The sequence below is a fragment of the Equus asinus genome, chromosome 5 (genome assembly GCF_041296235.1).
Source record: "Equus asinus isolate D_3611 breed Donkey chromosome 5, EquAss-T2T_v2, whole genome shotgun sequence".
Lineage (NCBI taxonomy): Eukaryota > Metazoa > Chordata > Mammalia > Perissodactyla > Equidae > Equus > Equus asinus.
Window position 1 is genome coordinate 96,005,062 of NC_091794.1, and position 25,210 is coordinate 96,030,271.

The following is a 25,210-nucleotide window of genomic DNA, read 5'->3' on the forward strand; positions in this document are numbered from 1 at the left end:
ACTTGCCTGAGTTTGTGGTCACAAATGTCCTTTTATACTCATGCACCGAGGCATCCAGACACATAATTTCCTAACTTGAAGTTATGCGGTGGAGGGAAAGGGAGCAGAGGAGAACAAGCCTGCAGCAAATTTTGTCAAAAAGAGCGGGTGCCAGATTCAGGCTACCATCACACAAGCAGACGGGGTGGAGCAGGTGCCAGATGAAGACCCCACTGTCCCCCCTGCGGAATTGTTCCAAGTTCAGTGGGATTCTGGGTCTGAAAGAGCTGCAGTTGGTCAGATGAAGTCACGATTTCAGAGAAGGTTCCGAGATACTTAGGCGTGCCTCCCACCTGAGGTCTCCTCCATCTGCCTTGCCTTCATTGAGGTCCGAGCATGGCCTCTGTGAGCCCCTGTTAAGGAGCGCTGACTGAGCTGAAGGCTTGATGCAAATCCCAGAGGCTTCTGGAACTTCCGAGGGTTTGCGCCCATGGCCAAACTCAGGGCGAGTTTTGCGTCCACCAAGTTCTGTGAAAATGCATTCTCTCTCCCACAAACTGCTGGGGTCCAAGCTGAGAGCCAGCATCTGCGACAGAGGCGATCTCCAGTGTTCTCTCTGCTACACGTCTGGTCCTAGTCATGGGCTTGGTCACAACTGACCAACAGTCACCCAGCTGTCAGTGAGACCCAAAGAGTGAACAAAACAGTACCCAGAGGCAGTGTGGCCATGGACTGAATCCAGAATCCAGCACCTGCATAAGTTCTCTGCTTTCTCAGAATGACAGTTTCTTCATCTGTAAAGAGGAAGCAATACCTCCTTCCAGAGTTGTGGAAGGACAGAAAAGACGTTTTTTTTTTTTTTTTTTTCTTTTGAGAAAGATTAGCCCTGAGCTAACATCTGCTGCCAATCCTCCTCTTTTTACTGAGGAAGACTGTCCCTGAGCTAACATCCGTGCCCATCTTCCTCTACTTTACACTAGGACGCCTGCCACAGCATGGCTTGACAAGCAGCGCGTAGCTCGGCACTGGCCACCCAGGCCAGCCCGAATATGGGCCATGGAAGTGGAATGTGCGAACTTAACCACTGTGCCACCAGGCCAGCCCCAGAAAAGACCATATTTAATAAATGAGAGCTATGATTATTTTTAGAATAAAAGTGACTTTTCTTGGTGGAAAAGCAATACATATAAATTATTGAAAAACACAGAACTAATCATGAACAGAAAGAAAACTTTAAAAAAAAAATCCTCACCACCCAGAGATACCCACCATTAACACATTGGTGTTATATCCTTCCAAATCCATCGATGCCTAGACAGTTTTTAATGGGCCCATATTTTGGTACTTGCTTTTCCGCTACTGAGCCGGTATTGTAAACATCCCCAGTCACTACATATGCCCCCAAATATCCTTTTTAATGGCTGTAGACTATTCTGCGGGGGCGACTGGTTCCATTATTTGGAAGCGATTACTCTTCAGGTGACTGGTCACACCCCGCAGGCTTCGGTGTCGGAGGGACCCGCTTTCTCAACAAGCCATTACGCTCTGGAGGCTGCCACTCCCCATGTGAACAATGTAGAGAATAAGACGGCCGACCCACCGGACTCTCGCGGACATTAAAGTAGACAATGTGTAAAAAGTGCTTGGTTTAGTACCTGGCACGTAGAACACGCTTAAATACCGTGGCCAGTGCTATTTGAGACTGTAGTCAAACTGGCTCTGAACGCTTCTCTTAGTCCTGTCCAAGAGTCCCATCTTGGAATTCCTAACTGTGGTTATTGATAACAGAGTTTCTCTCCCCACCCCTCCCCTCCCCCCATCAGTGATTTACTGCCCACCTCCCCGCCTCCCGGGATGGAGCAGAAGTGGAGGTACTGGGAAGCTACGGGCGGTTTTGCAGGTTTTCCAGCACAGGCGGCACCGGGAGCCAGTGCGGCGCCTCCCTCGGGGCGGGGCTGCCCCGGGGGGAAACCCTCGCAGAGTCCTGGCCCGCGAGGGGCGGGCCCGCGGCTCGCCCGCCCATCACCCGCCCGGCGGAGGGGCGGGAGCCGGGACGTGACCCCGTCGGGCTGGCCGCGGAAGGGCCGACATGGCGGGGTCCCGACAGTGGGCCCCCCTGCTCCTGTGCCTGCTGCAGTGCGCTCCAGGTAAGGCCGCGGGGCGCGGAGTCCGGGGCGCGGGGAGGGCCAGGGGCTGCGGGCTGCGGGGTGCCCCGACCGGGCCGTGCCCATTCTCAGACCCGGAGCTCCGAGGAGGGAGGGAGGGACGTGGTCCTCAGCCCGCCCGCAGCTTCGGGAGCTGGGTGCGAAATCGGCCCTGCCCACCCACCACCAGTTTTGTTCCAGGGGCTAAACAGACCCAAGAGTCTTTGAAATTCCTTTCTGGGAGGAAACTGATCCAGTAATTTCCTCATGCCAGTTGAGCATCGGGAGAACGGGGGAAAAAGAGACAGTGGCAGTTTAAAAAGCAGTTCCATTTATTTAAAAAGTGCTTTTTAAGGTTTTTTTGAAAGCCCAGTCCGCTGGCATTAATACCACATTTACCCTCGCTAGTAGGGGCAATCAGACGGAAGTGCCCCGCCCACCCCCGCAGCCTGCTCGCGTTCCTCTGCTCCCTTCCGTCCTGGGGCTGGGAGTGTCAGATGCTCCGCCAGACCTGAGGCGACCGAGCTCTTGCCTGAGCCTGTGCCCTGCTCTTGTTCTGTCAAGCCACCTTTTTTCTGAGCCCCCACTGACAGATTACAAAATACCTTGAAATGGGACCCAACCACCAAGGCCCAGCCAATCCAGGGAGAAGGTCCCAAGGTTGCCCCCAGGATGTCCTCCTAGTCTTAGACTCACAATTTAAGAGCTAGCAGGGCCCTCCAACATAATCTAATAGTAACATCAAAAGCCAGCATTGATTGAGCAACTTCTTTGTGCTGGCTCCACATTATCCTATTTAAGCGTCACAACCAACCGTCTTATGAAATAGGTGTAATCTGCTCCCTTTTCAGCTGGGGAAACTGAGGCTCAGAGCAATTAAGGGAATTACCCAAGAAGGAAAGCAGAGGTGAGACACACAGACCAGAGAAGACTGAGGCTGAAACCAGCATGACCAGCTTTGGTCGTAGAGTGAGCAGCTGGAGCAGGACCATCCATGTAGCTCAGGGATGCCCCAGCCCCTGGTGTCCCGGCAGCAGTGAGTGTCATTGCAGCTGATGAGGGACAGTGTTTCTGTGGTGAGGTGGAGGGGGTAGTCTGTGCCCCTGTTTCACTGTCAAACTCAATAGTTTTCCTGCCTGGTCTTAGCTGTGCTTTGACCCAGGGATGTTTTCTGTATGCAACACAAACTGTCGTGTGATGGTTTAGGGTAGTGCACAGCGAGATCCAGGTTCAAATCCTGGCTTCCCCACAATCTGGCTGTGTGGCCTCAAGCGAATTATTTACCATCAGTCTCTGAGCCTAGTGCTGCTGCATGGAAGGGTAATGACATCCACCCCATCAAGTGGTTTGTCTTGAGGATTGAATGAGGCTTTGTGTATAAGTGCCAAACCGTTGCCTGGCACCCTTTGAAGGCTCCATTGGGTAACTCTTCTAGCTGCTACTTCTCCACTGTGGCCAAGCTCAGACTTTGGGCCTGTCCTACCTGCGGGATACCTTATAAGCCGCTTACAGACAGACTTTGGCCTCTTGCTAGTCACCTGCTAGAAAGCCCAGAAGCAGGGAGCAATGACAGCATCGGCATCCTGGTGATCCAGTTCCAGCTAGAGGACACAGGATGGGGTGGAAGTGAGCACCCATATTTGGTCTAAAAGGCCATGGGTGGGAGCCGAGCTGAGAACCATCAGAACTGGCCCCTCTCTCCCTGATGCCATTCTGTAACCTGTATGATTTCCATCATGGCCCACGTAACACTGCAGGGCACTGAATTCTCCATAGGATCGTGAGCTCCTAAAAGGCAAGAATGGAGTTGTATTCCTCTTTGAAAGGTCTGGCACACAGTGGTCAATAGATCTCATTGACCAATAGTGGCCCACAGATGTTGGAAGAATAAAGCTGAACAGGCCCCAAAAGAACCCAGAGGAGAAAGTGTGGTCAAGAGCTCAGACTTTGGAGTCAGCTGGGCCTCCATTTGAATTCTGATTCTATAACTTATTAGCTGAGATGGCCTCAGTTTCCTCATCTGTAATGCTCATAATTAGTACCTGCCTCTTAGGGATGTGGGGAGGATTGAAGGAGAAAATGCAGGTGCCTAGTGCCCGACGCATAGTTAGGGCACAGTACACGTTAGCTGCTCAGTATTAGCAGCAGCATCACCACCACTTCTTCAAGAAGTCAGGGAAGACTCCCCGGAGGAAGTGACATTTGAATCCAGTCTTTAAAAGATTAGATGGTGAATACCAGGAAGTCAGAGATACCCAGGTTTGAAGACACCCACAGGAATGCAGTGGTTTGAGAAGGGTGAGGAGGAAGGTTGGCCACAGCCCGGTGAGCATGTCAGGGAGATGTCAGAAGAGGCCAGTGAGATGGGCCGGCCAGGCCACACTGGGCAGGGCCTCACGGACCTCGATCAGGAGCGTGGACTTTATTCCGAGGGCAGGGGAAGGGCATGAAACTGGGAGTGGTGTAATCAGATGCTTATTTCAGAAGATGAGGGTGAGCAGTGGGAAGGGGGAGGTGCCAAGGAGGGGAAGTAGAAGCCTGTTAAAGGTGACAGCGATGTCTGAGCAGTGGTGCGAAGGAAGCAGAGGAGTGAGTCACGTGGATATCCAGGGGAGAACAGTTCAGGAAGAGGAAACAGGTCAGGAAAAGGCCTCGAGTTGGGAGCGTGCCTGGCGTGCTCTAGGAACAGCAGAAAGGCCAGTGCGACAGGAGACGGGGCGCAAGGGGCAGAGTCACGGTCAGACTGGGTAGCGTCTTGTGGGTGATTGTAAAGAATTCAAATCTTACCTTGAGTGAAGTGAAGGCCATTAGACAGTTGAAAGCTGAGGAGTGACACGATCTTTCCTTCTAGCCCTTGCTGCCATGTAGAGAATGGATTGAGGCGGCAAGGCTGGAAGCAGGGCCGCCAGTTAGGAGGCCTTTGGAATAATGCGGGTTATATCAATATTCGTTCATTCACCCCCCACACATTAGTTGTGCATCTGCTGTGTGCCAGGCTCCATTGCAGGCAGGCTCTGGGGACATGGCTGAGACCAAGACAAAGCCCCTCCTCCTTGAGACCCTCAATCCTCAGGGCTGTTCCCTCCTGGAGTCCGGGGATCCACTAGGTGGATCCTGTCCTGCGGTGTTCTGCTGGGACCCTCAGCTACCAGAGTGGGCCGGAGCTTCCTTTCATGGCACAGACGGGCACCGAGGCCCAGGGAGGGGAAGGGGTGGCAGTTCAGCCGGTCAGAGGCACGGCTGTGACTGGAATCCTGACCCCCGGGTTCCCAGCCTACATCATGTCCCCAACGCTTCAGCTGCCCCAGATGACCCCTGGTTCTCAAACTCAGCAAGCACCTGACTGTGCGCTGTGCCCTCTTCAGCTCCTCATGGCCATGTAAAGACCAGCCAGGAGCTCCAACTTCATGACCTCTTTCTCTCCACAGGGAGGCCCTCTCTGGCCCCTCCCCAGAACGTGACGCTGCTCTCCCGGAACTTCAGCATGTACCTGACGTGGCTCCCAGGGCCTGGCAACCCCCAGGACGTGACCTATTTTGTGGCCTATCAGAGGTAGAGGGGAGCCTCCAGGCTAGTGAGTGGGGAGAATGAGGAGGTGGGCAGGGGCCAGAGGGCCCTCTCTGGGCTGGCTGCATTCACTGTGGCAGCATTTGCTGGTTCTCAGGGTTCCATGGGTGACAGCATGTGGCAGGTATTTGGAGAGGGCATTTGGTAAAGGAAGTGGGAATGATATTGAATGGAGAACAGGGCACTGGTGACAGGCCTGCCGGGAGTGGGGTGGATCTTTGAGAAAAGTCCCAGGGGGCTTGGGTGGAGCTTTGAGGGCCAGGATGTGGTGCTTGGACTTGTTCTAGAAGATAAGAGAGGGCAGATGTATGTCCTGCAGAGCAGTGCCAGGCATCACTGGATGATCACACTTTTCCCCACGGAGCCTGCACAGAACCTCGGGGTCCTTCTCAACTTGGCAGCCCAGGCAGCCACTCTTAATCCAGATAAATCTGCAAATGGAAGCAGATTCACCATCCATGCCCATAGGTGGGAATCATTTGAAGTTCTTAAGTAGAGAGTACAATGATAAGAGCAGATACTCAGGAGGATTCGTCCAGAATTGGTGACGAGAAAGAAATCAGAAGGGAGGGCACTGCTGTGTGCTCAGGACCCACCCTGCGCAAGGCTGAGTGCTAAGGGCCTTGCATGGTTATTTCACTTCTCCCTCCCAGGATCACTGGGCAGATGCTGCATTTCCCCTATTTCAGAGATGAGGAAACTGAGCTCAAAGAGGTGGCATGACTTGCCCAAGGAAGCTAGTGATGGAGCCAGAAGAAAAACCCAAGTCTGTCTGACTCCAAAGCTTGCGCTCTTCCTGTTCCATCACAGTCCCTCCGTCTGGTGCATCCAGATGTGAGTGATGGGGGCCTGACTTGCAGGACAGACTGCAAGAGAGCTTTCAAAAGAAAGAACTGTATAGAACTATGTTGGAGGCAGAAAACACTGAACATGTGCTGTGTGTTTGCTGTGTGTCAGCACTGTCAATACATGAAATGTACTTATTTAATCTCGCACAGCCCTGTGAGGTAGGATTCAGTAGAGGAAATTGAGGGATAAAGAAGGTATTTTGCTCAATCACACAGCTGGGAATAGTGGAGCTGGGATAAATTTATTAAAGGGTTGAACGCCCATCCTCTGGACCTTTATATTTTCCTTCTCTTTTACGCTTTTTAAACACCTGTGAGGGTTGCAAAATGGTGATATTCTAATTGTATTCTTTTTTCCTTTGTTCATTGGAATTATTTTATAAAAAGATGTCTCTCTTCATATGGTATTTGATATTCAGTGGTATGATTCAAATAGGCAAGACAAAATAAATGCTTGATTTTTTTTTCCTTCTATCTACCAGTTTTCAAGATAATGAATCGGTTCCCTATCATCTCCCATGGGTGATCGATGCATTTTTCTTTTTATCATTATGAATTCAGCTATTTCAACATGTCTGATGGTTTCAATCCACTGCAACTCATTCTGCTCATTGAAGCTTGAATCGTCCCATCTTTGGCCAATGAAAGTCTCTTCAAGTTGGCTCCTGAATCCTTTTAACTTGGCCCCAGTTCTTTGTTACCTTTATTGCTGTCTGTTATGATAACATGTTCCAGGCTCACTTGCACAATTCCTGACCTAAAACCTGAAAGCAGCCATTTCTCCATTTAGTAGGAAGTGGTTTTAAAGAGCTCAATCTGTGTGCTAGCTGTGCGGATCACTACGTAGCTGCTGCTTTTAGGCCTTTTCAGTGTACAGAGTTATGGTGTATATATTGTTATATATATGTGTATGTATGTACATGTATAATAACCCATCTCTGTTCCTGGCTTCTACCAACGTGGCTAATTAAGCCCATGAGTCACACCCAAGATCTCGTTATCAAATGATTCTCCAGCCACAGCCTTGGAGTTCTCTCCAGAACATGCTTTCTTATTTTTTGCAGAATATGTACGCTGAGAATTTTCCAGTCTTCAAGTTCTGGTTCCTTTGTGCATAGCAATTCCTTCTATTTATTTCTCTCCTCTCTCATTTTACTACAAACAGTGAGGAGAATCCTGGTCACATCTTTGCTTAGAAATCTCAGCCAAATATGCAACTTCATCATTTTTAACTCCTACTTTCCGCAAAACTCTCGACCAGAATTCAGCCAAGTTCTTTGCCACTTTTTAACAAGGATCACCTTTCCTCCAGTTTCCAGTAAGACGTTCCTCCTTCCTATATGAGATCTCCCCAGAATCACCTTTAACATCCATGTTCCTATGAGGAGTCTTTCCAAAATAGGCTTTTTCTAACATACACCTCAAAACTCTTCCAGCCTCTACCCATCACCCAGTTCCAAAGCCACTTCCACATTTTTAGCTATCTGTTACGTTAGCACCCTGTTTACGGTACCAAAATCTGTATTCGTTTGCTAGGCTGCCATAACAAAATATCACGGACTGGGGCGCTGAAACAACGGACGTCTGTTTCTCACAGTTCTGGAGGCTGGAAGTCCAAGGTCAGGGTGACAGCAGGTTTGCTTTCTCCTGAGGCCTCTCTCCTTGGTTTGCAGATGGCCGCCCTCTGACTGTGTGCTCACATGGCCCTTTCTCTGTGTGTGAGCATCCTTGGGGGCCCTTCATCTTCTTAGAAAGACACCAGTCCTATTGGGTTAGGGCCCCACCCTTATGACCTCATTTAATCTTAATTACCTCTTTAAAGGCCCTGTCTCCTAATCCAGTCATATGGTATGAATTTAGGGGGAGTTCAGTTTAGTCCATAATACCTGATAAACTGGAGTTCATCAAATTTAAAACTTTTCCTCTTCAAAAAAAAGCCTGAGGAAAATGAAAAGGACAGTCACCAAGAAAAAAATATTCTAACGATATAGACGCTGATAAAGGACTTGTATCCAAAATAGATAAAGAACTCCTACTTCTCAGTAATAAGGAGACAAATCACCCAAAAAGATTTGAATAGTCACTTCACTAAAGAAGATATATGAATGGCCAATAAGCACGTGAAAAGATGTCCAACGTTACTCGTCATTAGGGAAATGCACATTCAAACCACAGTGAGTTACTGCTACACGCCCCCTAGAAGGGTTAAAATGAAAAGACTGACAATACTAAGTATCGCCAAGCATGTGGAGTCACCAGAGCTCTCGTATACTGTTGGTGGGAGTATACAGTGGTACAGCCACTCTGGAAAACAGCTCGACAGTTTCTTGTAAAGGTACACATTCGGTTACCAGATCGCCCCGATTCTACTCCTAGATGTTGATCCGAGAGAAATGGAAACGTGTCCATACAAAGACTTGTGCATGAACATTCATAGCAGCTTAACTCACTAGCCCAGTTATGGACTGAATTGTGTTCCCCCATATTCTTTCCTGTGTGGAAGCCCTAACCTCCACCCATGCGACTATTTTTAGACAGGGCCTTTAAAGAGGTAATTAAGATTAAATGAGGCGGCCGGCTCCGAGAGTGGTTAAGTTCGCGCATTCACGCTGCGGCAGCCCAGGGTTCGGATCCTGGGCGCAGGCATGGCACCGCTCGTCAGGCCACGTTGAGGCAGCGTCCCACATCCCACAACCAGAAGGATGCGCAACCAAGATATACAACTGTGTACAGGGGGTGTTTGGGGAGACAAAGCAGGAAAAAAAAAAAAAGATTGGCAACAGTTGTTAGCCCAGGTGCCAATCTTTAAAAAAAAAAAAAAAGATTAAATGAGGTCATAAGGGTGGGGCCCTAACCCAATAGGACTGGTATCTTTCTAAGAAGAGGAAGGGACCCCAGGAGAAGGGACCCCATGCTCACACAGAGAAAAGGCCATGTGAGGACACGATGAGAAGGTGGCCAACCACAAGCCAAGGAGAGAAGCCTGAGGAGAAAGCAAACGTGCCGATGTCTTGACCTCAGACTTTCAGCCTCTGGAAATGGGAGAAATAAATGGCCGTTGTTTGAGTCCCCGCCTGGTAGTTTGTCACGGCAGCTCTAGCAGACTCATACGTCCAGTTTCTTTTCTTCAGTAGCAAAAGCTTTTGGTGTTCTGAGAAATCTTTGCCCGACTCAGCATCATGAAGATACTCTTCTATGCTTTTTTCTAGAAGTTTCATAATTTTAGTATTTAAGTTTCTGTTTCCTTTTTATTTTTAAAACTTTCCTTCTTTTCACTTTCTATTTCTTTTAAGGCATAATCTGTTATTAATTTGCTCTTGTCTTCCTTCTAATTTATTCTTCATTTCTGAAATGAGGGTTTTTTTTGAATATCTGGTTCTTTCCTGCTACCTCCTTTCTGTTCTGCTCTCTCCTTTCTGAGTTTCTCTAATTCTGTTTCGTATTGTTCTTTCATGTCTAGTATCATTTTTAAGTGTCTCTTACCCCATTTTGGAGTAGTAGGTTACAGGGTTTTTTGTTTGTTTTTTTTTTGAGGAAGATTAGCCCTGAGCTAACATCCACTGCCAGTCCTCCTCTTTTTCCTGAGGAAGATTGGCCCTGAGCTAACATCCGTGCCCATCTTCCTCTACTTTATATGTGGGACGCCTACCACAGCATGGCTTTTGTCAAGCGGTGCCATGTCCACACCCGGCATCTGAACCGCCAAACCCCAGGCAGCGGAAGTGGAAGGTGTGCACTTAACCGCTGCGCCACTGGGCCCGCCCCAGGTTACAGTTTTACTCTGTTTATGGATGTGGTTTTTGATGTGTTTCTGACTTCAGTTGATTGCTTAGTTTATTAATTTCTGTCCTTTCTTATTTTCTAAGTATTTGAAGCTATATATATTCCTCTGAAAATTTTTATTTCTATTATTTTTGTGGTCAGTTTTAGGTATTTACTAATTCCCATCATAATTCTTTCTGTTTTTCTGTTTTTTTTTTTTTTAAGATTGGCACCTGAGCTAACATCTGTTGCCAACCTTTTTTTTCTTCTTCTCCCCAAAGCCCCCCAGTACATAGTTGCATATTCTAGTTGCAGGTCCTTCTAGTTGTGGCATGTGGGTTGCTGCCTCAGCATGGCCTGATGAGCAGTGCCATGTCCACACCCAGGATCCGAACCGGCAAAACCCTGGGCCACTGAAGCGGAGCTCGTGAACTTAACCACTCAGCCACGCGGCCAGCCCCATAGTTCTCTCTTTAATCCATGAGTTATTTTAAAACATTTAAAAATTTTCAAACTTTCCTTAGTTTTCTTTCATTAGTGATGTTTAACTGGGTTATGTGAAGTCAGAGGGAATAGTGAGATGACTATTCTTTGAAATTTCTTGAGAGTTGCTTTATTTTGGTTAATGCTCATTAACATTTTGTTACTGTGTTGTTAATGTTCATGTGTGGCTCACCCAGTTTCTTCAGTTTGTTCTATATATGTTCACTAGATCAACTTTGATAATTATGTTGTTCATTTTTTTGACATATTGACTATTTTTCTTTGCTCAATCGTCAGTTACTGAGTGAAGTGTATTAAAATTTTCTCATTGTAATTGGGGCTTCTCTGTTACTCCCTGTAGTTTTGTCTGTTTCTGCTGTATAGAGTGTGAAGTTATTGAGTAGGCACATATGAGTTAGAATTTTTATATCTTCCTGGTAAATGGAATCATTTATCATTATGCAATGATTCTTCTCAAGCTTTAGTATTGCTCTGGACTTTGAAGTCTGTATTTTGTCTAATATTAGTATAACCACACCAGTCTCTTTTTTTGTTAGCGTTTACATAGTATAGCTCCACCAAGAAACAAAACAGAGGGATTCTCCCCCATAATCTGTCTTCTTTGCCTGCATCTCAGCTCTCCCCATTCACCCATTGCTCAGTCCCCAGACCCAGGAGTAACCCTTCATTCTCCTTCTCCTCACGTTCCACCCCCAATCCGTGAGCAAGTCCTGTCGGCTTTACCGGCAAAATATGTCCGGCAACCAACCCCTTCTCGCCATCTCCACACCGTTCTCTCTTGGACCACGGCTGCAGCCTCCAAGCTGGTTTATCAGAGTGGTCTTTTAAAAATATAAATCAGATCACCTCAGTTCCCCTATTTAGAACCTTCCAGTAGCTTCCTGTCACACCTGGACTAAAATCCAAACTCCTTACTGGGAAGGCGAGGTCCTCTCACTGCCCACCCCGCTCTCCACCTGCGTCTCCAGTCTGTCCATACTGCCCCTCCCCGTCCACTGGGCTTTGCCACATTGGCCTCCTTGCTTTTTTCTGGACGGGTCAGCTGCTTCCCTTCCTAGGGCTTTCGTTCTTGCTGTCCCTTCCCCTAAGCCTTCTCTTGGCTCCCTTGTCATCATCACAGCCTTGGCTTCAGTACCATCTTCCTGGCCTTTCCCGAGCCACCTTTGGAAAGCAGTCGCTCCCACGCTACCCATGTCGCTGCACTTACCAGCTCCTGGGTTTGTCTCGTTCATGTGATGATTGTCTCCCTTCCCCTCCCACCAGAGTGTCAGTTCCCAAGGGCAGGCCCTCGTCTGTCATGCCTTGCCGATTCGCCAAGAATACTGCCCAGCGCACAGGTCCCTTCTTTGGATCTCAGTGTTCTTAGGAGGTGGGACGTGCATGTTCCCCTCTGACACCCACACAGCACCCAGCGTGGTGCCTGGCACACGGCAGGTGGTCCACAGATGCCTGAATGGATGAACATGTGGAAAATGGTTACGAGCGCCAAGAATAGCGGCTGCCGCCGCAGCCCTGTGAGGGAGGCATGACAGAGGAGGAGCCTGAGGTTTAAGGGCAGTGACCTGCGTGAGGCCCCAGAGCTAGTGAGGAGCAGAGCCAAGAGTCCCGCTACGACTCTCACTCCAGAGCCTGAGCTCCTAACTGGACCCTGCTCGTTCTGGCTCGGCCAATGGCTGGCTGAGCAGATGGACAGATGGACGATCAGGCAGAGCGGAGGGAGGAGTGCTCACCTGTTCCCCAAGTCCCCTGGCCCCGAGAGACTGAGTCCGTGGCCCACGCTCTCCTGTCTCCTCCCTCAGCAATCCAATCACCAGACGGTGGCGAAAAGTGGAAAAGTGTGCAGGAATCAAAGAGCTGGCCTGTCCTCTGATGTGCCTGAAGAAACAGGACCTGTACAACAAACTCAAGGGGCGCGTCCGGGTGGTTTCTCCCAGCGCCAAGTCCTCCTGGGCGGAGTCCGAGTTGCTGGAATACCTTTTTGAAGGTAGGTAAGGGACCTGCGGGAGGCTCCTGGCTCTGTGGTGGTGCTACTCTCCTGGCCATCTGTCTCCTCCCCCCAGAGCAGAGGGCAGCCCTCTGGGGCAGCCGCCGTGGGCCCCGGCCGTGTCCGAGGAGCCTGACTTCGTGGCTGGGAGCTGCGGAGTGCCACCAGCGCCAGCCAGTCAGTTTGTCCCTCCTCTGATCACGTTTGTGATCTTCTGTTGAGCACAACCTTGGTCGTGGACCACACAAGGCACTTTGGAGACTTTTTCCTGTTTTTCTTATGTTCAACCTCCCTCTTTAAGAAGCAATTTTTTAAAATTCTGATTGCAAAAGTAATTTCTATACACTGTAGAAATTTGGGGCGAGGGGAAGAAGACGAAAATAGAGAGGAAAACATTCCCCATGCTCACCACATCCAGGAATCACCAGTGTTAACGGTGAGTGAGGAGAGTACTTTTTTTTTTTCCAATGCATTTTATTTCTAATTCTCAAAACAAACTTGTGAGGTTTGTTTTCATCAACCCATTTTTAACAAGTAAATGAAGCAGGATTCACAGAAGTTAAGTACCTTGCCAGGATGGGCAGCTGGTAAGTGTGGAGATGGGATGTGAATCTGGATCTTTCTGATCTTGGATGAGGCACTGGGCCAGATCAAGAGTGCGGTGGGGTGGTGAGAAGGAGAGAATAAATACTCAGTCAGTTGCCTCCTGAAGCTTAGGTCTGTAACTTGTTGTCCAGGCTTCTCAAAATGTTTGAGGGCAAAGTAGAGCTTGAAGGGAGAGGAGGAAGAGATTGAATGAAGGATGACAGGAAAGGAAGAAGAGATGATTCGGATGGGAAGAAGCTGGCTGGGTGGATGGATAAAAGGAAGAGAAAGGTGGATGGGTAAGAAGAAAGGAAGCATGGAGAGGATAGAGGCAGAATGATGGAGGAGTGGGAAGGAAGAAGGCTAGGTGGAAGGACAAATGCTTCCTAGGAAGGAAGCAGTGTGGATGGAGAGATGGCGGATAGGAAGAAAGGCAGAGGGATGGAGCCGTGGGTGGATAGTGTAAAAGGAAGGTTGGCTGCCTGGGAAAGGACAGAAGAGCAGGAGGGAAGGAGAGGCAAAGGAGGAAGGCAGGCAGGCAGGAAGGAAAGATGTATGGAAAGAAATGAAGAATGGATGGATGGGGAGGATGGAGGAGTAGAAAAGCAGGCTAACTGGCCAGATAAAAGGAAGGAAGAAAGTATAAATGAACAGGAAGAAAGGGTGGAGAGGAAGGAAGGAATATTGGTTGGAAAGGAAGGAAGGAAGGATGGTTGGCAAGCTTGGATAGATGGATGGGAAGGCTGTCTGGCTAGAATGAGGGATGAATGACTACAATGGGTAGATGGATAGGAATAAGACATTGGAACGATAGAGGGAAAGATGCAGAGAGGTTAATTTTTTTTTTCTTCCTCCTCCTTGAAGCTCTCCTGGTTCTTCCGTAGCACAGCCCAAGCCTGAATGACGCTGCCTGCCTTCTTCTGCCCCCAGCTGTGCCCCTGGTCACTTTTTGTCTTCAGTTTTGGTAGCTTGCATATTTCATTTCCCCCTAATTTCCTCCGACTCCTGGAGGTCAAGATTCCTGGAACCCTCATCTCCCCATTCCCCTCATCTCCTCGCACGGCTTAGTACATATCAGTGTCCAGTGGATATTTCCTGAACACATAAGGAGTGGCATCTCAGGGAAGCCACATCTTTGCCCTGAGCACATAGATGAGGCAAGGGTGACAAGTGTGGTCGGAGCTCCTTGCTGGCTGGGAGTCAGAGGATGTTGCCTGGAAAAAGCAGCATTTCAGCTGGACCTTGAACAATGGTGTGTTGATTTTCTCTTACTGCCTTATTCCTTGTCACTTGCCCCCTCTATCTTCAAACCACTGGGCAGGCCTGGATGATCTTGACATCAAGCCTAGACGATCTTGACATCGAGCCTAGATGATCTTGAACAGACTGTCAGGAGAAATGTGGACATTAAAGACTGTGCCATTGAGGGCTCAGAAGGCAGTGAGGAGCATTGCAGAGACAACGCAAATCTCCTTTAAGAATACTTAAATCATCGTGAACAGATTGTTGGTAGAAGTATGGTTGTTAAAGGTGCTGCCTCACGGAAGGAAGTAAGGAATATGTTACTGAAAACTTGAGGAAGCGATCTCTTAGATACTGGCAGAAAGCTTAGCTGCATTGTGTCCTGCAGGTGTGTGGAAAGTAGGACTTGTAAATGATGAATTTGGATATTTATCAAGGCGATTTCTAAGCAAAGTGTTGAAGGCATGGGCTGCTTTCTTCTTGCTACTTACAGCAAAATGCAGAGAGAGAGGGAGAGAAATTGAGGGAAGAACCTAAACAAAAAGGCACCAGGATTTGATGATTTGGGAAATTCTCAACTTATCCAGATGGCAAAGGATGCTAAAATTAAGAAACTGCTTCCAAAAGTGTGACATAAAGAAATAGCTAAGTTTGTGGTTCTAGAGTCTTTCGCTAAAATCTCAGGAAGATCAAAAGATCAAAGTGTTCCGTCAAGAAATTCTCTTGGAAAAGATTCAAGAGTGTGAGTCACAGTTCCTCTCAGTCAAATCAAGGGTCCTCCACAAAGCTGAGGAGTGTTATCCCTCAGCCATCTCAGCTAAAGCCAAACATAGAGAAGGGCTATCTCAAAACGTTTGTGGACCTGGCTTCCGTCTAATGGAGTGGAGCCCCATCACATCCACAGGAGACCCATGAAGTTCTTGAGAATCTTATATCAGCAGAAACACTGCCAGCTTGGACTAAAAGGGACAGAGAGAGTAGGAAGTGAAGGAAGGCTATTGGACTCCCAGCTTCTACTGGCAAGAAGCAACTGGTAAAGCTACTTACCTGCAAATACTTGCTTCCTTTCATGAAAAGGAAGGATTATCCACAGGGCAGAACCAAGAGCCCAGAGAGCAGTGCTGAGAGCCCAGGAGAAGTCTCCCAGGCCTTGAAACCTAATGGAGTTCCCCTGGCTGGATTTCAAAACTGCTTTGGACCAGTAACTCCTTCTTACCTTCTATTTCTCCCTGTTTGAACCAGAATGTCTGTAACTGTTATCCTGTTCCTGTCCCACCTTTTTGTATTAGGGGGCAGATAACTTGTTCTTTGCTTTCACTGGCCCAACAGTGGATGGGAATTGTGTCCCAGGAGGTGGACTGAATGGATTGTACACAGATTCTCACCTGAACCTGATTTGGATGCTTTAGATGATGGAATTGTGGAATTCGAGTTGATGCTGTATGGGATGAGACCTTGGGGGAACTTGGGATGAGGTGCATGTATTGTGCACTTGAGAGGGACATGAATTTTGGGGGTCCGAGGGAGGACCATGATAGGCAGAATGACCACCCCAAAGATGTTTATGCCCTGACCCCTGGGACCTGTGAATATACTAGATGTTAATATTACACGGCAAAAAGGATTTTAATAAGGGGCCGGCCCTGTGGCCGAGTGGTTAAGTTCGCACGCTCCGCAGCAGGTGGCCCAGTGTTTTGTTGGTTCGAATCCTGGGCACAGACATGGCACCGCTCGTCAGGCCACGCTGAGGCGGCGTCCCACATGCTACAACTAGAAGGACGCATAACTAAAATATACAACTATGTACCCGGGGGGCTTTGGGGATAAAAAGGAAAAAAAAAATAAAATCTTAAAAAAAAAAATAAAATAAAAAATAAAAGATTCCTATTTTTTTAAAAAAAGGGATTTTAATAAAGTTTATGGACCTTAAAATAGTGAGATTATCTTAGATTATCCAGATGGACCCGATCTAATCCCGTAAGCCCTTAAAAGCAGAGAACTTTGCAGCCGGAGGCAGAATGGATGGAGAGGAAGGAAAAGCAGAGGGATCTGAAGTGTGAGAAAGACTCAGCATGGCATTTCTAGTTTGAAGATGGAGGGGCAACTTGCTGAGAAACGCAGGTGCCTTCGGGAGCTGTGGGGGGCTCCCAGCTTACAACCAGCAAGGACACAGGCCTCAGCCCTGCAGCCACGAGGAACTGAACTCTGCCAACACCTGATGGGCAGAGGTGAATTCTCCCCTGAGGTTCCTGAGAAGAGCCCAGGCCGCCCAGCACCTTGATTTCAGCCTCATGAGACCCAGAGCAGAGGACTTCATTGCGCCCGCCTGAACTCTGACCTGCACAACTGTGAGATAGTAAATTAGTGTTGTTTTCAGCCACTAAATTTGTGGTAAGGTGTTACAGCAGCCACAGAAAACTGATAGGAATGGGCAGGATTCTGACAGACCGGTGACATGTGAAGAGCGCCCAGGTGGAAGGGACAACACGAGTCAAGGCAGGTTAGCTATGAGCTTGGCCTGGCCGTTTCTTCTCTCTAAGCCTCACTTTACTCTTCTCTAAACTGGGAGTCACGATCTCTCCCTCCCAGGCTCACGGCAAGGCTGCAGTAAAATGGCCGCAAGGCTCCTGACACACAGTAGGTGTTTGACAGACACTAGTGCTGCTTTCCCCTTTCCAGAGAGCTCTCTGGGCCGGGTGAAGAGCAGGCCTGCCTGGTGGCAGGGGCCGGACGCACTGTGGCCCCCAGAGTGTACTGACGGATCCTGTTCTGTTTCTGCAGTGGAGCCGGCCCCGCCCGTCCTCGTGGTCAACCGGACAGAGAGGATGCTGACCGTCAATGCCACATACCAGCTGCCCCTCTGCATGCACCAGCCAGATCTGAAGTATGAGGTGGATTTCTGGAAGGAGGGGACGAGGAACAAGGTGGGAAGTCCCTTTCCTGTCCCCAGGCTGGGCCCTCCTCCCCCACTGCCCCACCAAACCCCCATGCTCCTCACCCCGCCAGCCTCCTCCCTGTAGCCTCTTCCAGGAAGCTTTCCCCACATATCCCTCACTCCTGGCAGTCACCCCGCGACTCTGTACCATGCAATTAGCCTGTGGCCCACCTCTGCCCTTCTCTACCCTTACAAGAGGCCAAGTGCAGTGTATCCTGTCCCTGTTACAAGTAGTGACAGCACAGCACTTTTCTACCTAATATATTTTTAAAATTTATGAAAGCCTTTTTTCCCCCCATAAAATCTGATTGAAGTACGATGAGCTACAGGAGGCCTGCTTGCCCAGGCAGCGCTCTGGATCCTAAGGGTATAGATGGTCCGATGTGGTCCCTGCCTTCCAGGACCTCACAGATAGTCCAGACCAGCCCTGCCCCATAGAAATCTACTGCGAGCCACACGTGTAATTTTCAATGCGCTACATTAAACTAAGTAAAAGAAACAGGTGAATTTAATTTTCATAATAGATTTTATTTCATCCACCAGAATGTTATCATCATTTCAACTTGTAATTAATATAGAAACTATTGAAATGTTTTGGGTTTTTTTTCACTCAGTCTTTGAAAGCCAGTGTGTGTTTTATACTTAGAGCACATCTCAGTTTGGACCAGCCACACGTCAAGTGCTCAATAGCCACGTGGGGCCAGTGGCTACTGTATTGAACAGGGCAGCCCTGGAGTTTTCTGTGTCTGTAATGGCTGAACAATCCTCCCCTCCTCCCCTAATAGATTGGGAGGCCCTGAAGGTAGGAAGCCTGAGGAATCTGCCCCTCCAGGTGAGGACCAGCAGGCCCTGGGGGTGCGCACAGGACTGACCCTGAGCATCAGGCTGAACCCAGACCATCATCCTGACCTTGAGACTCAGTGGAAAAGAAACCAGGTCGTGTTGGGAAGTGCTCTCTTAACACTTACACTTTAATGCAGGCAAAGAAGATGCGGGATCACAGCTGTATCCTGCCTGCTGACCACACGCCATCCCGGCTGTCTAGAGCTGGTCCCCACACGTATCTGCTCACCCCTGCTTCTCTCTCCACACAGACCCACTTTCCTGCCACTCCCCATGGCCAGCCCGTCCAGATCCCCCTCCAGCCAGCTGCCAGCGGACGGCACTGCCTCAGCGCCAGAACCATCTACACCTACGGTGCCTCGAAATACAGCGAGTTCTCCGAGCCCACCTGCTTCTCCCTGGAGGGGCCTGGTGGGTGTCAAGTGATAGAGAAGCAGCGACTTTTCCCCTGGGCCTCAGGATCTGCATGATAGGATGCTTAAGAGCATGAGTCTGGAGACAGACTCGCCTCCATTAAAATCCCAGCTCCACCACACTCACTGTGTATCTTTGGGCAGCTTACATGACCTCTCTGAACCTTGGATTTCAGTCTGTAGGATGGGTTTATTCTTAGGAGGATTAAATAGGGCAATGTGTGTGAAGCCCTCAGCACATACGCAGTTGATAGACAGGAGCCATTGTTGTCTCCCTCGTTGTTGTGATTTCTCCTTCCTTAGGAGCCAGCTGGACCTTCCTGGTGCTGCTTCTGCTTCTGCTGCCACTGCTTGTGGTCATTGCCACCGGGCGTGTGATCTGGAAGAGCTTCACAGGGAACCTCTGTTTGCAGCGGGCCAAGATGCCACAGGCCCTGGTATGGCCAATCTGGGGGTGTGCGACGAGGGGGAGGGCTGTTCAAGAGGAAGGGACCGAGGTTAGACTTAGAGGTAGTTCAGGTAGACTATCGAGATGGTCCAGCCTGCAAAACAGCTCCTATCTTCATGTCTAAATTTCCACCATTAGTGATTCATTCCTTTGGCATCAAATGCAAATAGCAAATATACCTAGGAGGGAGGAGTGCCTTAAGTCCCTTTAGTTAAATAATTTCATCTCTGCTAAGGGTTTGTCAGGGGCCCAGAGCGGAGCCCCAGCCTTGAGATTCAGGAGAGATGCCCAGAAGGGGAGGGGGAGAGGGTGGTGCCAAAAGAGAACGTCTTGAAGGAGCCCAACACTTAATTCACAGTTTGACCGAGGGTGAGTCTTGCCCAAGCCAACCCTGAAATTTCTCACTTGTCTTCTGGCTCACTGCCTTAGAAGGTGGGGGCCGGCTGGGGCGGGGGAAGCCTGGAGAGGTCAGATGGGTCCGACTTGTTCAAATGAGGGCCCGGCAAGGTAGACTGAGCCTTGGGTGTCGCTCAGCGGGCACTAGGGTCGGGTAGGGGCCGTGGGCATGGATTCTGAGTGTCCCTGCCCAGGGAAGTATTTTCACAGTTCCTGGCTTCAGGACCTGCAGGGAAGTCAAACTAAAGAATGAAAATCTCTGTGTTAGGTGCGTCTGCACCCTGCCCCATCGCTCCGCCTTCCCATTGCATGGAAAGTCGCCAGCTTGACCTCTAGTAGCCAGAACCTGCATCCTGGGGGCTGTCTCTGGCGTGTGGTGTCCACTCTGGCCATGCACGTGGCAGGCTGCAAGTGTCAGGAAGTTAGCACCATCACACCCCTTCCACCCGTCACCCGACGTGCTCTGAGGAGTGTGCGCTGCGGGCTCCCTGAGTCCCCAGCAGGGCAGGGTTCAGCTCCAGCTGCTGTGGGGGGAACTCGCCTGATAACGCCCCTCTATTGGCTGCTCCCCCCCGCTCCTGTCGCATTTTTCCACTCCCTCGCTGGCGTTTCCTGGGATCAGTTCCCAAAGAAACTGCTTACGTTTGAATCTTTGTCTCAGGGTGTTTCCGGGGGAACCCACATTAGAGCCATCCTATTTCAGGAAAGCCTGAATTTCCGTTCTTCTCTCCTCCCCAAATCAGGACTTTTCTGGACACAGACACCCAGTGCCAACCTTTCAGCCCAGTGACCCAGTGTCTCCAGATGACCTGATCCTCTGTCCCCAAAAGGAAGTGACCAGAAGGGTCAGGGTGACCCCTGGAGTCAGAGCCCCAGCCACCGTCCAGGCAGGATCAGAGGACAGTGCTGAGCAGGAGGAGGACGACGAGGAGGACACAGACGACAATGTCAGCTTCCAGCCTTACATGGAACCACCTTCCTTCCTGGGGCAAGAGCACCAGATCCTGGAACCCACTGAAGCAGGGGGCTCCTGGACTCCCCTGGTCCAGGCTGAAGGCTCGTCTGGTTGTGATTGTTCAGACAGAAGCTGCACCAGCACCGGGGGCTCCTCCCCCTGGGATGAGGCTGGGTCCTCTGGCTGTTTGACCAAGAAGGGGCCAGGCCAAGGGCCGGGTGGGGACGAGTGTCAGGAGCCTTTCCCACTACCCAAATCCTCTGAGGATTCGGGTTCCCTGGCCGAGCCGCCAAGAGAGGACCTCTCCTGGGCCAGCTGGGGCTCCTTGTCACCAGGTCTTAAGCTCCTCCCCGAGGAGCCCCCAGTTTCTCTTGGGACACTGATCTTCGGCTGGGACAGCAGCGCTGAGGAGGAGGAGGAGGAGGAAGAAGAGGGTGGGAGGGAATCGGAAATTGAGGACAACAGTGCCGGCAGCTGGGGGACTGACGGCTTCCAGAGGACCGAGGTCAGGGGCAGTACACTGGGGCATTACATGGCCAGGTGAGCTGTCCTCCAGCTTCCCACCGAGTCCGGTGCTGCCGAGCTTCCCAAGGACCCAAGATGCCAACGAGACCTGAGAGACTGGGAGCGGCATCGCTGAGGTGCAGCCCCAGCTCAAGGCTGTTTGTCTGTTGGGTTGAGCATTAAGAAGCCACCCCACCCTATGACCAACCGGCTTTGGACTGAGCTCCAAGACGGACGGAGACAAGGATGGGCTGAGGTCAGAGGCTGGGTGGGAGTCAGATCACCCCATTGTCCCTGGGCTGATAGGCCAGGTGGAAAAGTCATCGCTGGACAACGTGAAACAGGTGAGGTCAGTCACACTGGACATCAAGAGCTGCCACCACAAGGGGCCATCTGGCTTTGGGGGAAGGAAATTCGGAGGCACGTCTGTATCAGAGTCGTGCCTTTCTCCAGCACCCACTGAGGTCCCTCCTCCCTCGATACTTAGCCTCCTGATTCCTGAGCGTGGGCCCTGGTAAAGGAAAATCCAGTTAGCTGAGAGCGTGGGAGGGGAAGGGAAAGGGTGGTCATCATTCAAACTGCGGTCTCTGAATCATGGAATTGCACAGTTTTTAATATCAGACAGACCTGGGTTCAAGTCCCAGCTCTGCCATTTACTCGTTGTGCGACACTGGGTTAGCCACCTTCTCTCTACCTCAGTTTCCTCATCTGTAACTACCACCTGGGGTGTGATGAGGGTTCCGAGAGAGAGATGTGTATAGCACGTGCCTGCTGCGTCGTTAGCACTCTCTGCATCGTGGCTGGAGGATTCTCCACCCCACCCAGGATCTGAGGAGATGGCTGGGCGTCTGCCACCTGTGACCCCTAACCTCAGAGCGACTGGAAGCGGCGACCTCTCAGCTTGTCCGCTTCTAGTCTACCTCCTTTCTTCCACCCTCGCTGCCTCCCCCCATCACGAAACGAAGCTCTCAGAAGGCAGAGCCCAGTCAAGGGGGACCCTGGTCCCTCTGCTTTTTCCCAGCAAAGAAAGAACCGAATGGTCCACCTTCCAGGGGGTGGGGTGGCAACCTGGCAAGGCATTGGACTCCTGCGCTTGGGATCCCTGTTTCAGACAGAACTTGAGACCCTTTGGTTGATGACTGTGGTTGTAAAGAAATCCCATTTTCCCTTCCAGTTCTGAGAAGCCAGTGTCTTCTGGAAACAGTGGCTGTCCTTACCTGGGGGTACGATGGGTGTTCTCAACGCGTTTGTTAACCTGCACCCACCAGTGTATGGATGAGCCCAGCCGAGTTTTCAGCCATAGGGACCAAGATTTTTGTCAGTTGTATGGCCAGAGAGCTGAACAATCTTGGCTCTGCCATTTAACCTGCCGGATTTACATTTCTCCATTTGTGAGAAAAGCATCTTTGTAGCCATTTTACTCACAGAGCTGTGGTGTTTTGAAGCCAGCATGAGAGTATAGCATTAAATGAAAGATGTGGAAAAGCTGCTCGAGGGCGTCTGGTCTGGGGGTTCTCAAACCATGTTCCCAGAAGGCCTCAGCTTTCGTGGGGACAACTCTCAGTTGCAGGGGCAGCCATGGACTATAGGACCCCCTGACTTCCCCCAGAGTGGCTGCCCCGGGCTCTGATTTACTCCAGCGGCCTTCCACATGAGGTTGCGCTTTGGCTGTTCCGCTGCTAAAGAAAAAGTTAGCAAACCACTTTTTAAATGGAACACCTGTCTTTATTTCAGACAAAGAAGCTGAAATAGTGACTTACTATGCATATCCTTAAGGGTGAGATCTTTGGTCTCTGGCCAGCTGGCACAACCTTTATACCCTTGGCCTTGTCGACACGGTACCGAGGTCTCAGCAAGGATTTCTGAGGGGCACTGAGCTGACAGGAGGCCTTCACCACTGCTGGGCCTCACACACACGCACACACATGCACGCACACGTGTGTGCATTTCTACACCTTCCACGGAACATTCTCTGGCTGGGCTTGCAAACCCACTGAGCACAGGGGAGGCAGGACAAACCCTGGAACTGGGGAGAGCTGCGGCTCAGGGCCAGTTCCCCGGAAGATGCCTAGACCAAGGCTGATGCTCTTTCTGGAACCCAGCCTAGCTGCTTCGTGGAGGTAATTTTGAAAAACTAAAAGCTATCATCGCTGTGCTCTCAGGCTTGTGTGAAGGAACCACTTTATTCTTAAACTTTGCTTTTTTTTTTTAAACATTTTTTCCAAAGTTTCATTTCTGAGAGAAGCTGAGCTCTCTAGGAATTCTAAATTTTAGCTCCTTTAAGGTCATTAAGTCATTCATGAAAAGCGGTGGGAGGCATTACCAAAGGGCATGGCCATCGATATAATACCTAACTGTTTACAAAGCCCCTTTCGCCTACAGGGGCCCGGGGAACTGCAGAGCGGGAGCCCCAGGGCCACCCTTAAAGGCCATGGGGGAAACATGGGTGCTGCCTTAGGCGAGAGCAACAGTGTAAGTCTTCAGAGTACTGAGAATATTATATGTTGTTCTTAGATATTTCTATTTATTGTGAATTTTGTTTATATCATATTTAAATAATTCCCTAATTCTTTTTGGTATCTAACCTAGACTGTTTTCAATAAAGAGCTCTATTTTTAGAGAAAAAGGCAGAATTGAATGGAAAAGTGTGTGCTCATTTCTCAAAGGCTCCTCCCCACTCATCTGGCTGCTGAGACTACAAGGGGCTTGGAGTGGGGGCCCCCGCAGCAGATCCAGAGACCAGGACGTTGGGGTATAAAGCAGAGAAGTGATTCCAGAAAGCACGGGGAGACTGAGGGAAGGTAGCCGGTTACTGCTCTGGGCAGCTGGGCCCTGTCCCCCTGGGGGGCTTTGGGAGTTCGCTGTCGGACCCTCCAGATTTGTTCCCCTGCCAGGGGCAGGAGCTCCCTCAGTCTGTCCTGGGTGGAGGGCCGCTCCCTCCCACAGAGTGGCAGGTACTTGCAGTTGGAGTCCCCCAAGCTGAGTACAGGAAAGGTGAGTGCCATGGGGGTGGGAATAGGACACCCACATCGCCTGCTACAGTGAGGCCGGAGCTGTGCCCACCACCCTGGCAGCTCACCCTATTGCAGCCATGGTCCAGGGAAGGACACAGAACATTCTCTTTGCCTGGCCTTGCACACCCAAACTCATTCCGGTAGGTTTCTCCTACAGTAATGGCCCAGCCCTGTGGTTGCAGATTGTCATCATTTCCTGGTACCAGGGCAGGTGCTAGACCCAAGCTGAGCTGATTCACCAAGTTCCTTTCCCCGGAATTCCTGTCTTCCTGGCTGGCTGCAACAGGTTGTGTTCCAACCTGCTATGGCCCTGTTTTCCCACTCTGAGGAATGGGAAAGCCCGGTATGCAGAATGGGGCCACCACATGAGCTGCCAAGATGAGAAGTGATAAACCCTGATTCTGGTTCCACTCCTGAGGCCCAGCTGCAGCCATCGCCTCGGCTTTCCTGCGTCCTGGTTTTTTAAGCCATCTCCCAGGGCCTTTTGTTGCTTGGAACCAAATATCCTTGTCAATGCACATTGCGTGCACATTGCAGCTGGTGGTCAGGTTGGGCCATCTGTCCCCTTGAATGGATGTGCGGTAGGTCCTTTCCAAAAAACTTGGCAGAACTTCATCCCCAGGTGACTCCCAACCATCTCCCAGCCTGCCTCCGGCGACTGGTCACCTTTTGAGCCTTTCTTGGCCTGTTTGCTGCCACCTTCTGGACAGTGGTGGGATAGCAGGGCTGCAGGATTGCAAGGGTTCTTACCTGAACGGAGCTAAGGGCAGCTCGGAGAGAAAGAGTTGGGGCAATGGATGTTATGTCCTGAGAGCTCCTTTAGGGAAGGGACCCTTTTCCTCCTGGCACCAGCACCTGGCACAGCATGCGAGTTTTGGTCTTAAACAAGTGAATGAATGGATGGGTGAGTGAATTGTATGAATCGGAGTCAGTAAGGGGCTGGCTGCAGCTGACTTACGTATAAGGTGGCTGGAGATCTTGCATTAGACTCTATCCCAGATCCCAAATTCCTGTCCCATGCAGATGATCATCCTCCCTCAACCCAGCATCTGCTCAGAAGGGGGATCAGTCCTGCTCCGTGAGTGAG

General features: G+C 50.2%; 1 protein-coding gene across 2 annotated transcripts; it reads left to right on the forward strand.

Annotated features, from left to right (window-relative positions):
- Positions 1-1,977: 1,977 nt before the first annotated feature.
- IFNLR1 (interferon lambda receptor 1) lies at positions 1,978-23,739 on the forward strand. 2 transcript variants are annotated; one of them, XM_014855179.3, is made up of 7 exons: positions 1,978-2,126; positions 5,552-5,675; positions 12,604-12,788; positions 17,397-17,539; positions 18,645-18,804; positions 19,110-19,243; positions 20,394-23,739. In XM_014855179.3, exons 1-7 carry the CDS (start codon positions 2,069-2,071, stop codon positions 21,147-21,149), a joined length of 1,560 nt encoding a protein of 519 aa, XP_014710665.2. In that variant the 5' UTR covers positions 1,978-2,068; the 3' UTR covers positions 21,150-23,739. The 2 variants fall into 2 exon arrangements, with proteins under 2 accessions (XP_014710665.2, XP_044625932.1); XM_044769997.2 differs by having other exon boundaries at positions 2,023-2,126; positions 5,552-5,697.
- The last annotated feature ends 1,471 nt before the right edge of the window (positions 23,740-25,210 follow it).

What these genes read in the sequence shown, in the direction of transcription:
- IFNLR1 (XM_014855179.3), top strand. Translation starts at nt 2,069, where the DNA reads ATGGCGGGGTCCCGACAGTGGGCCCCCCTGCTCCTGTGCCTGCTGCAG. An exon ending in CCTGCTGCAGTGCGCTCCAG is followed by an intron (nt 2,127 to 5,551) that starts GTAAGGCCGCGG and finishes TTCTCTCCACAG; the next exon opens with GGAGGCCCTCTCTGGCCCCT. An exon ending in AGGAGGGGACGAGGAACAAG is followed by an intron (nt 17,540 to 18,644) that starts GTGGGAAGTCCC and finishes CTCTCCACACAG; the next exon opens with ACCCACTTTCCTGCCACTCC.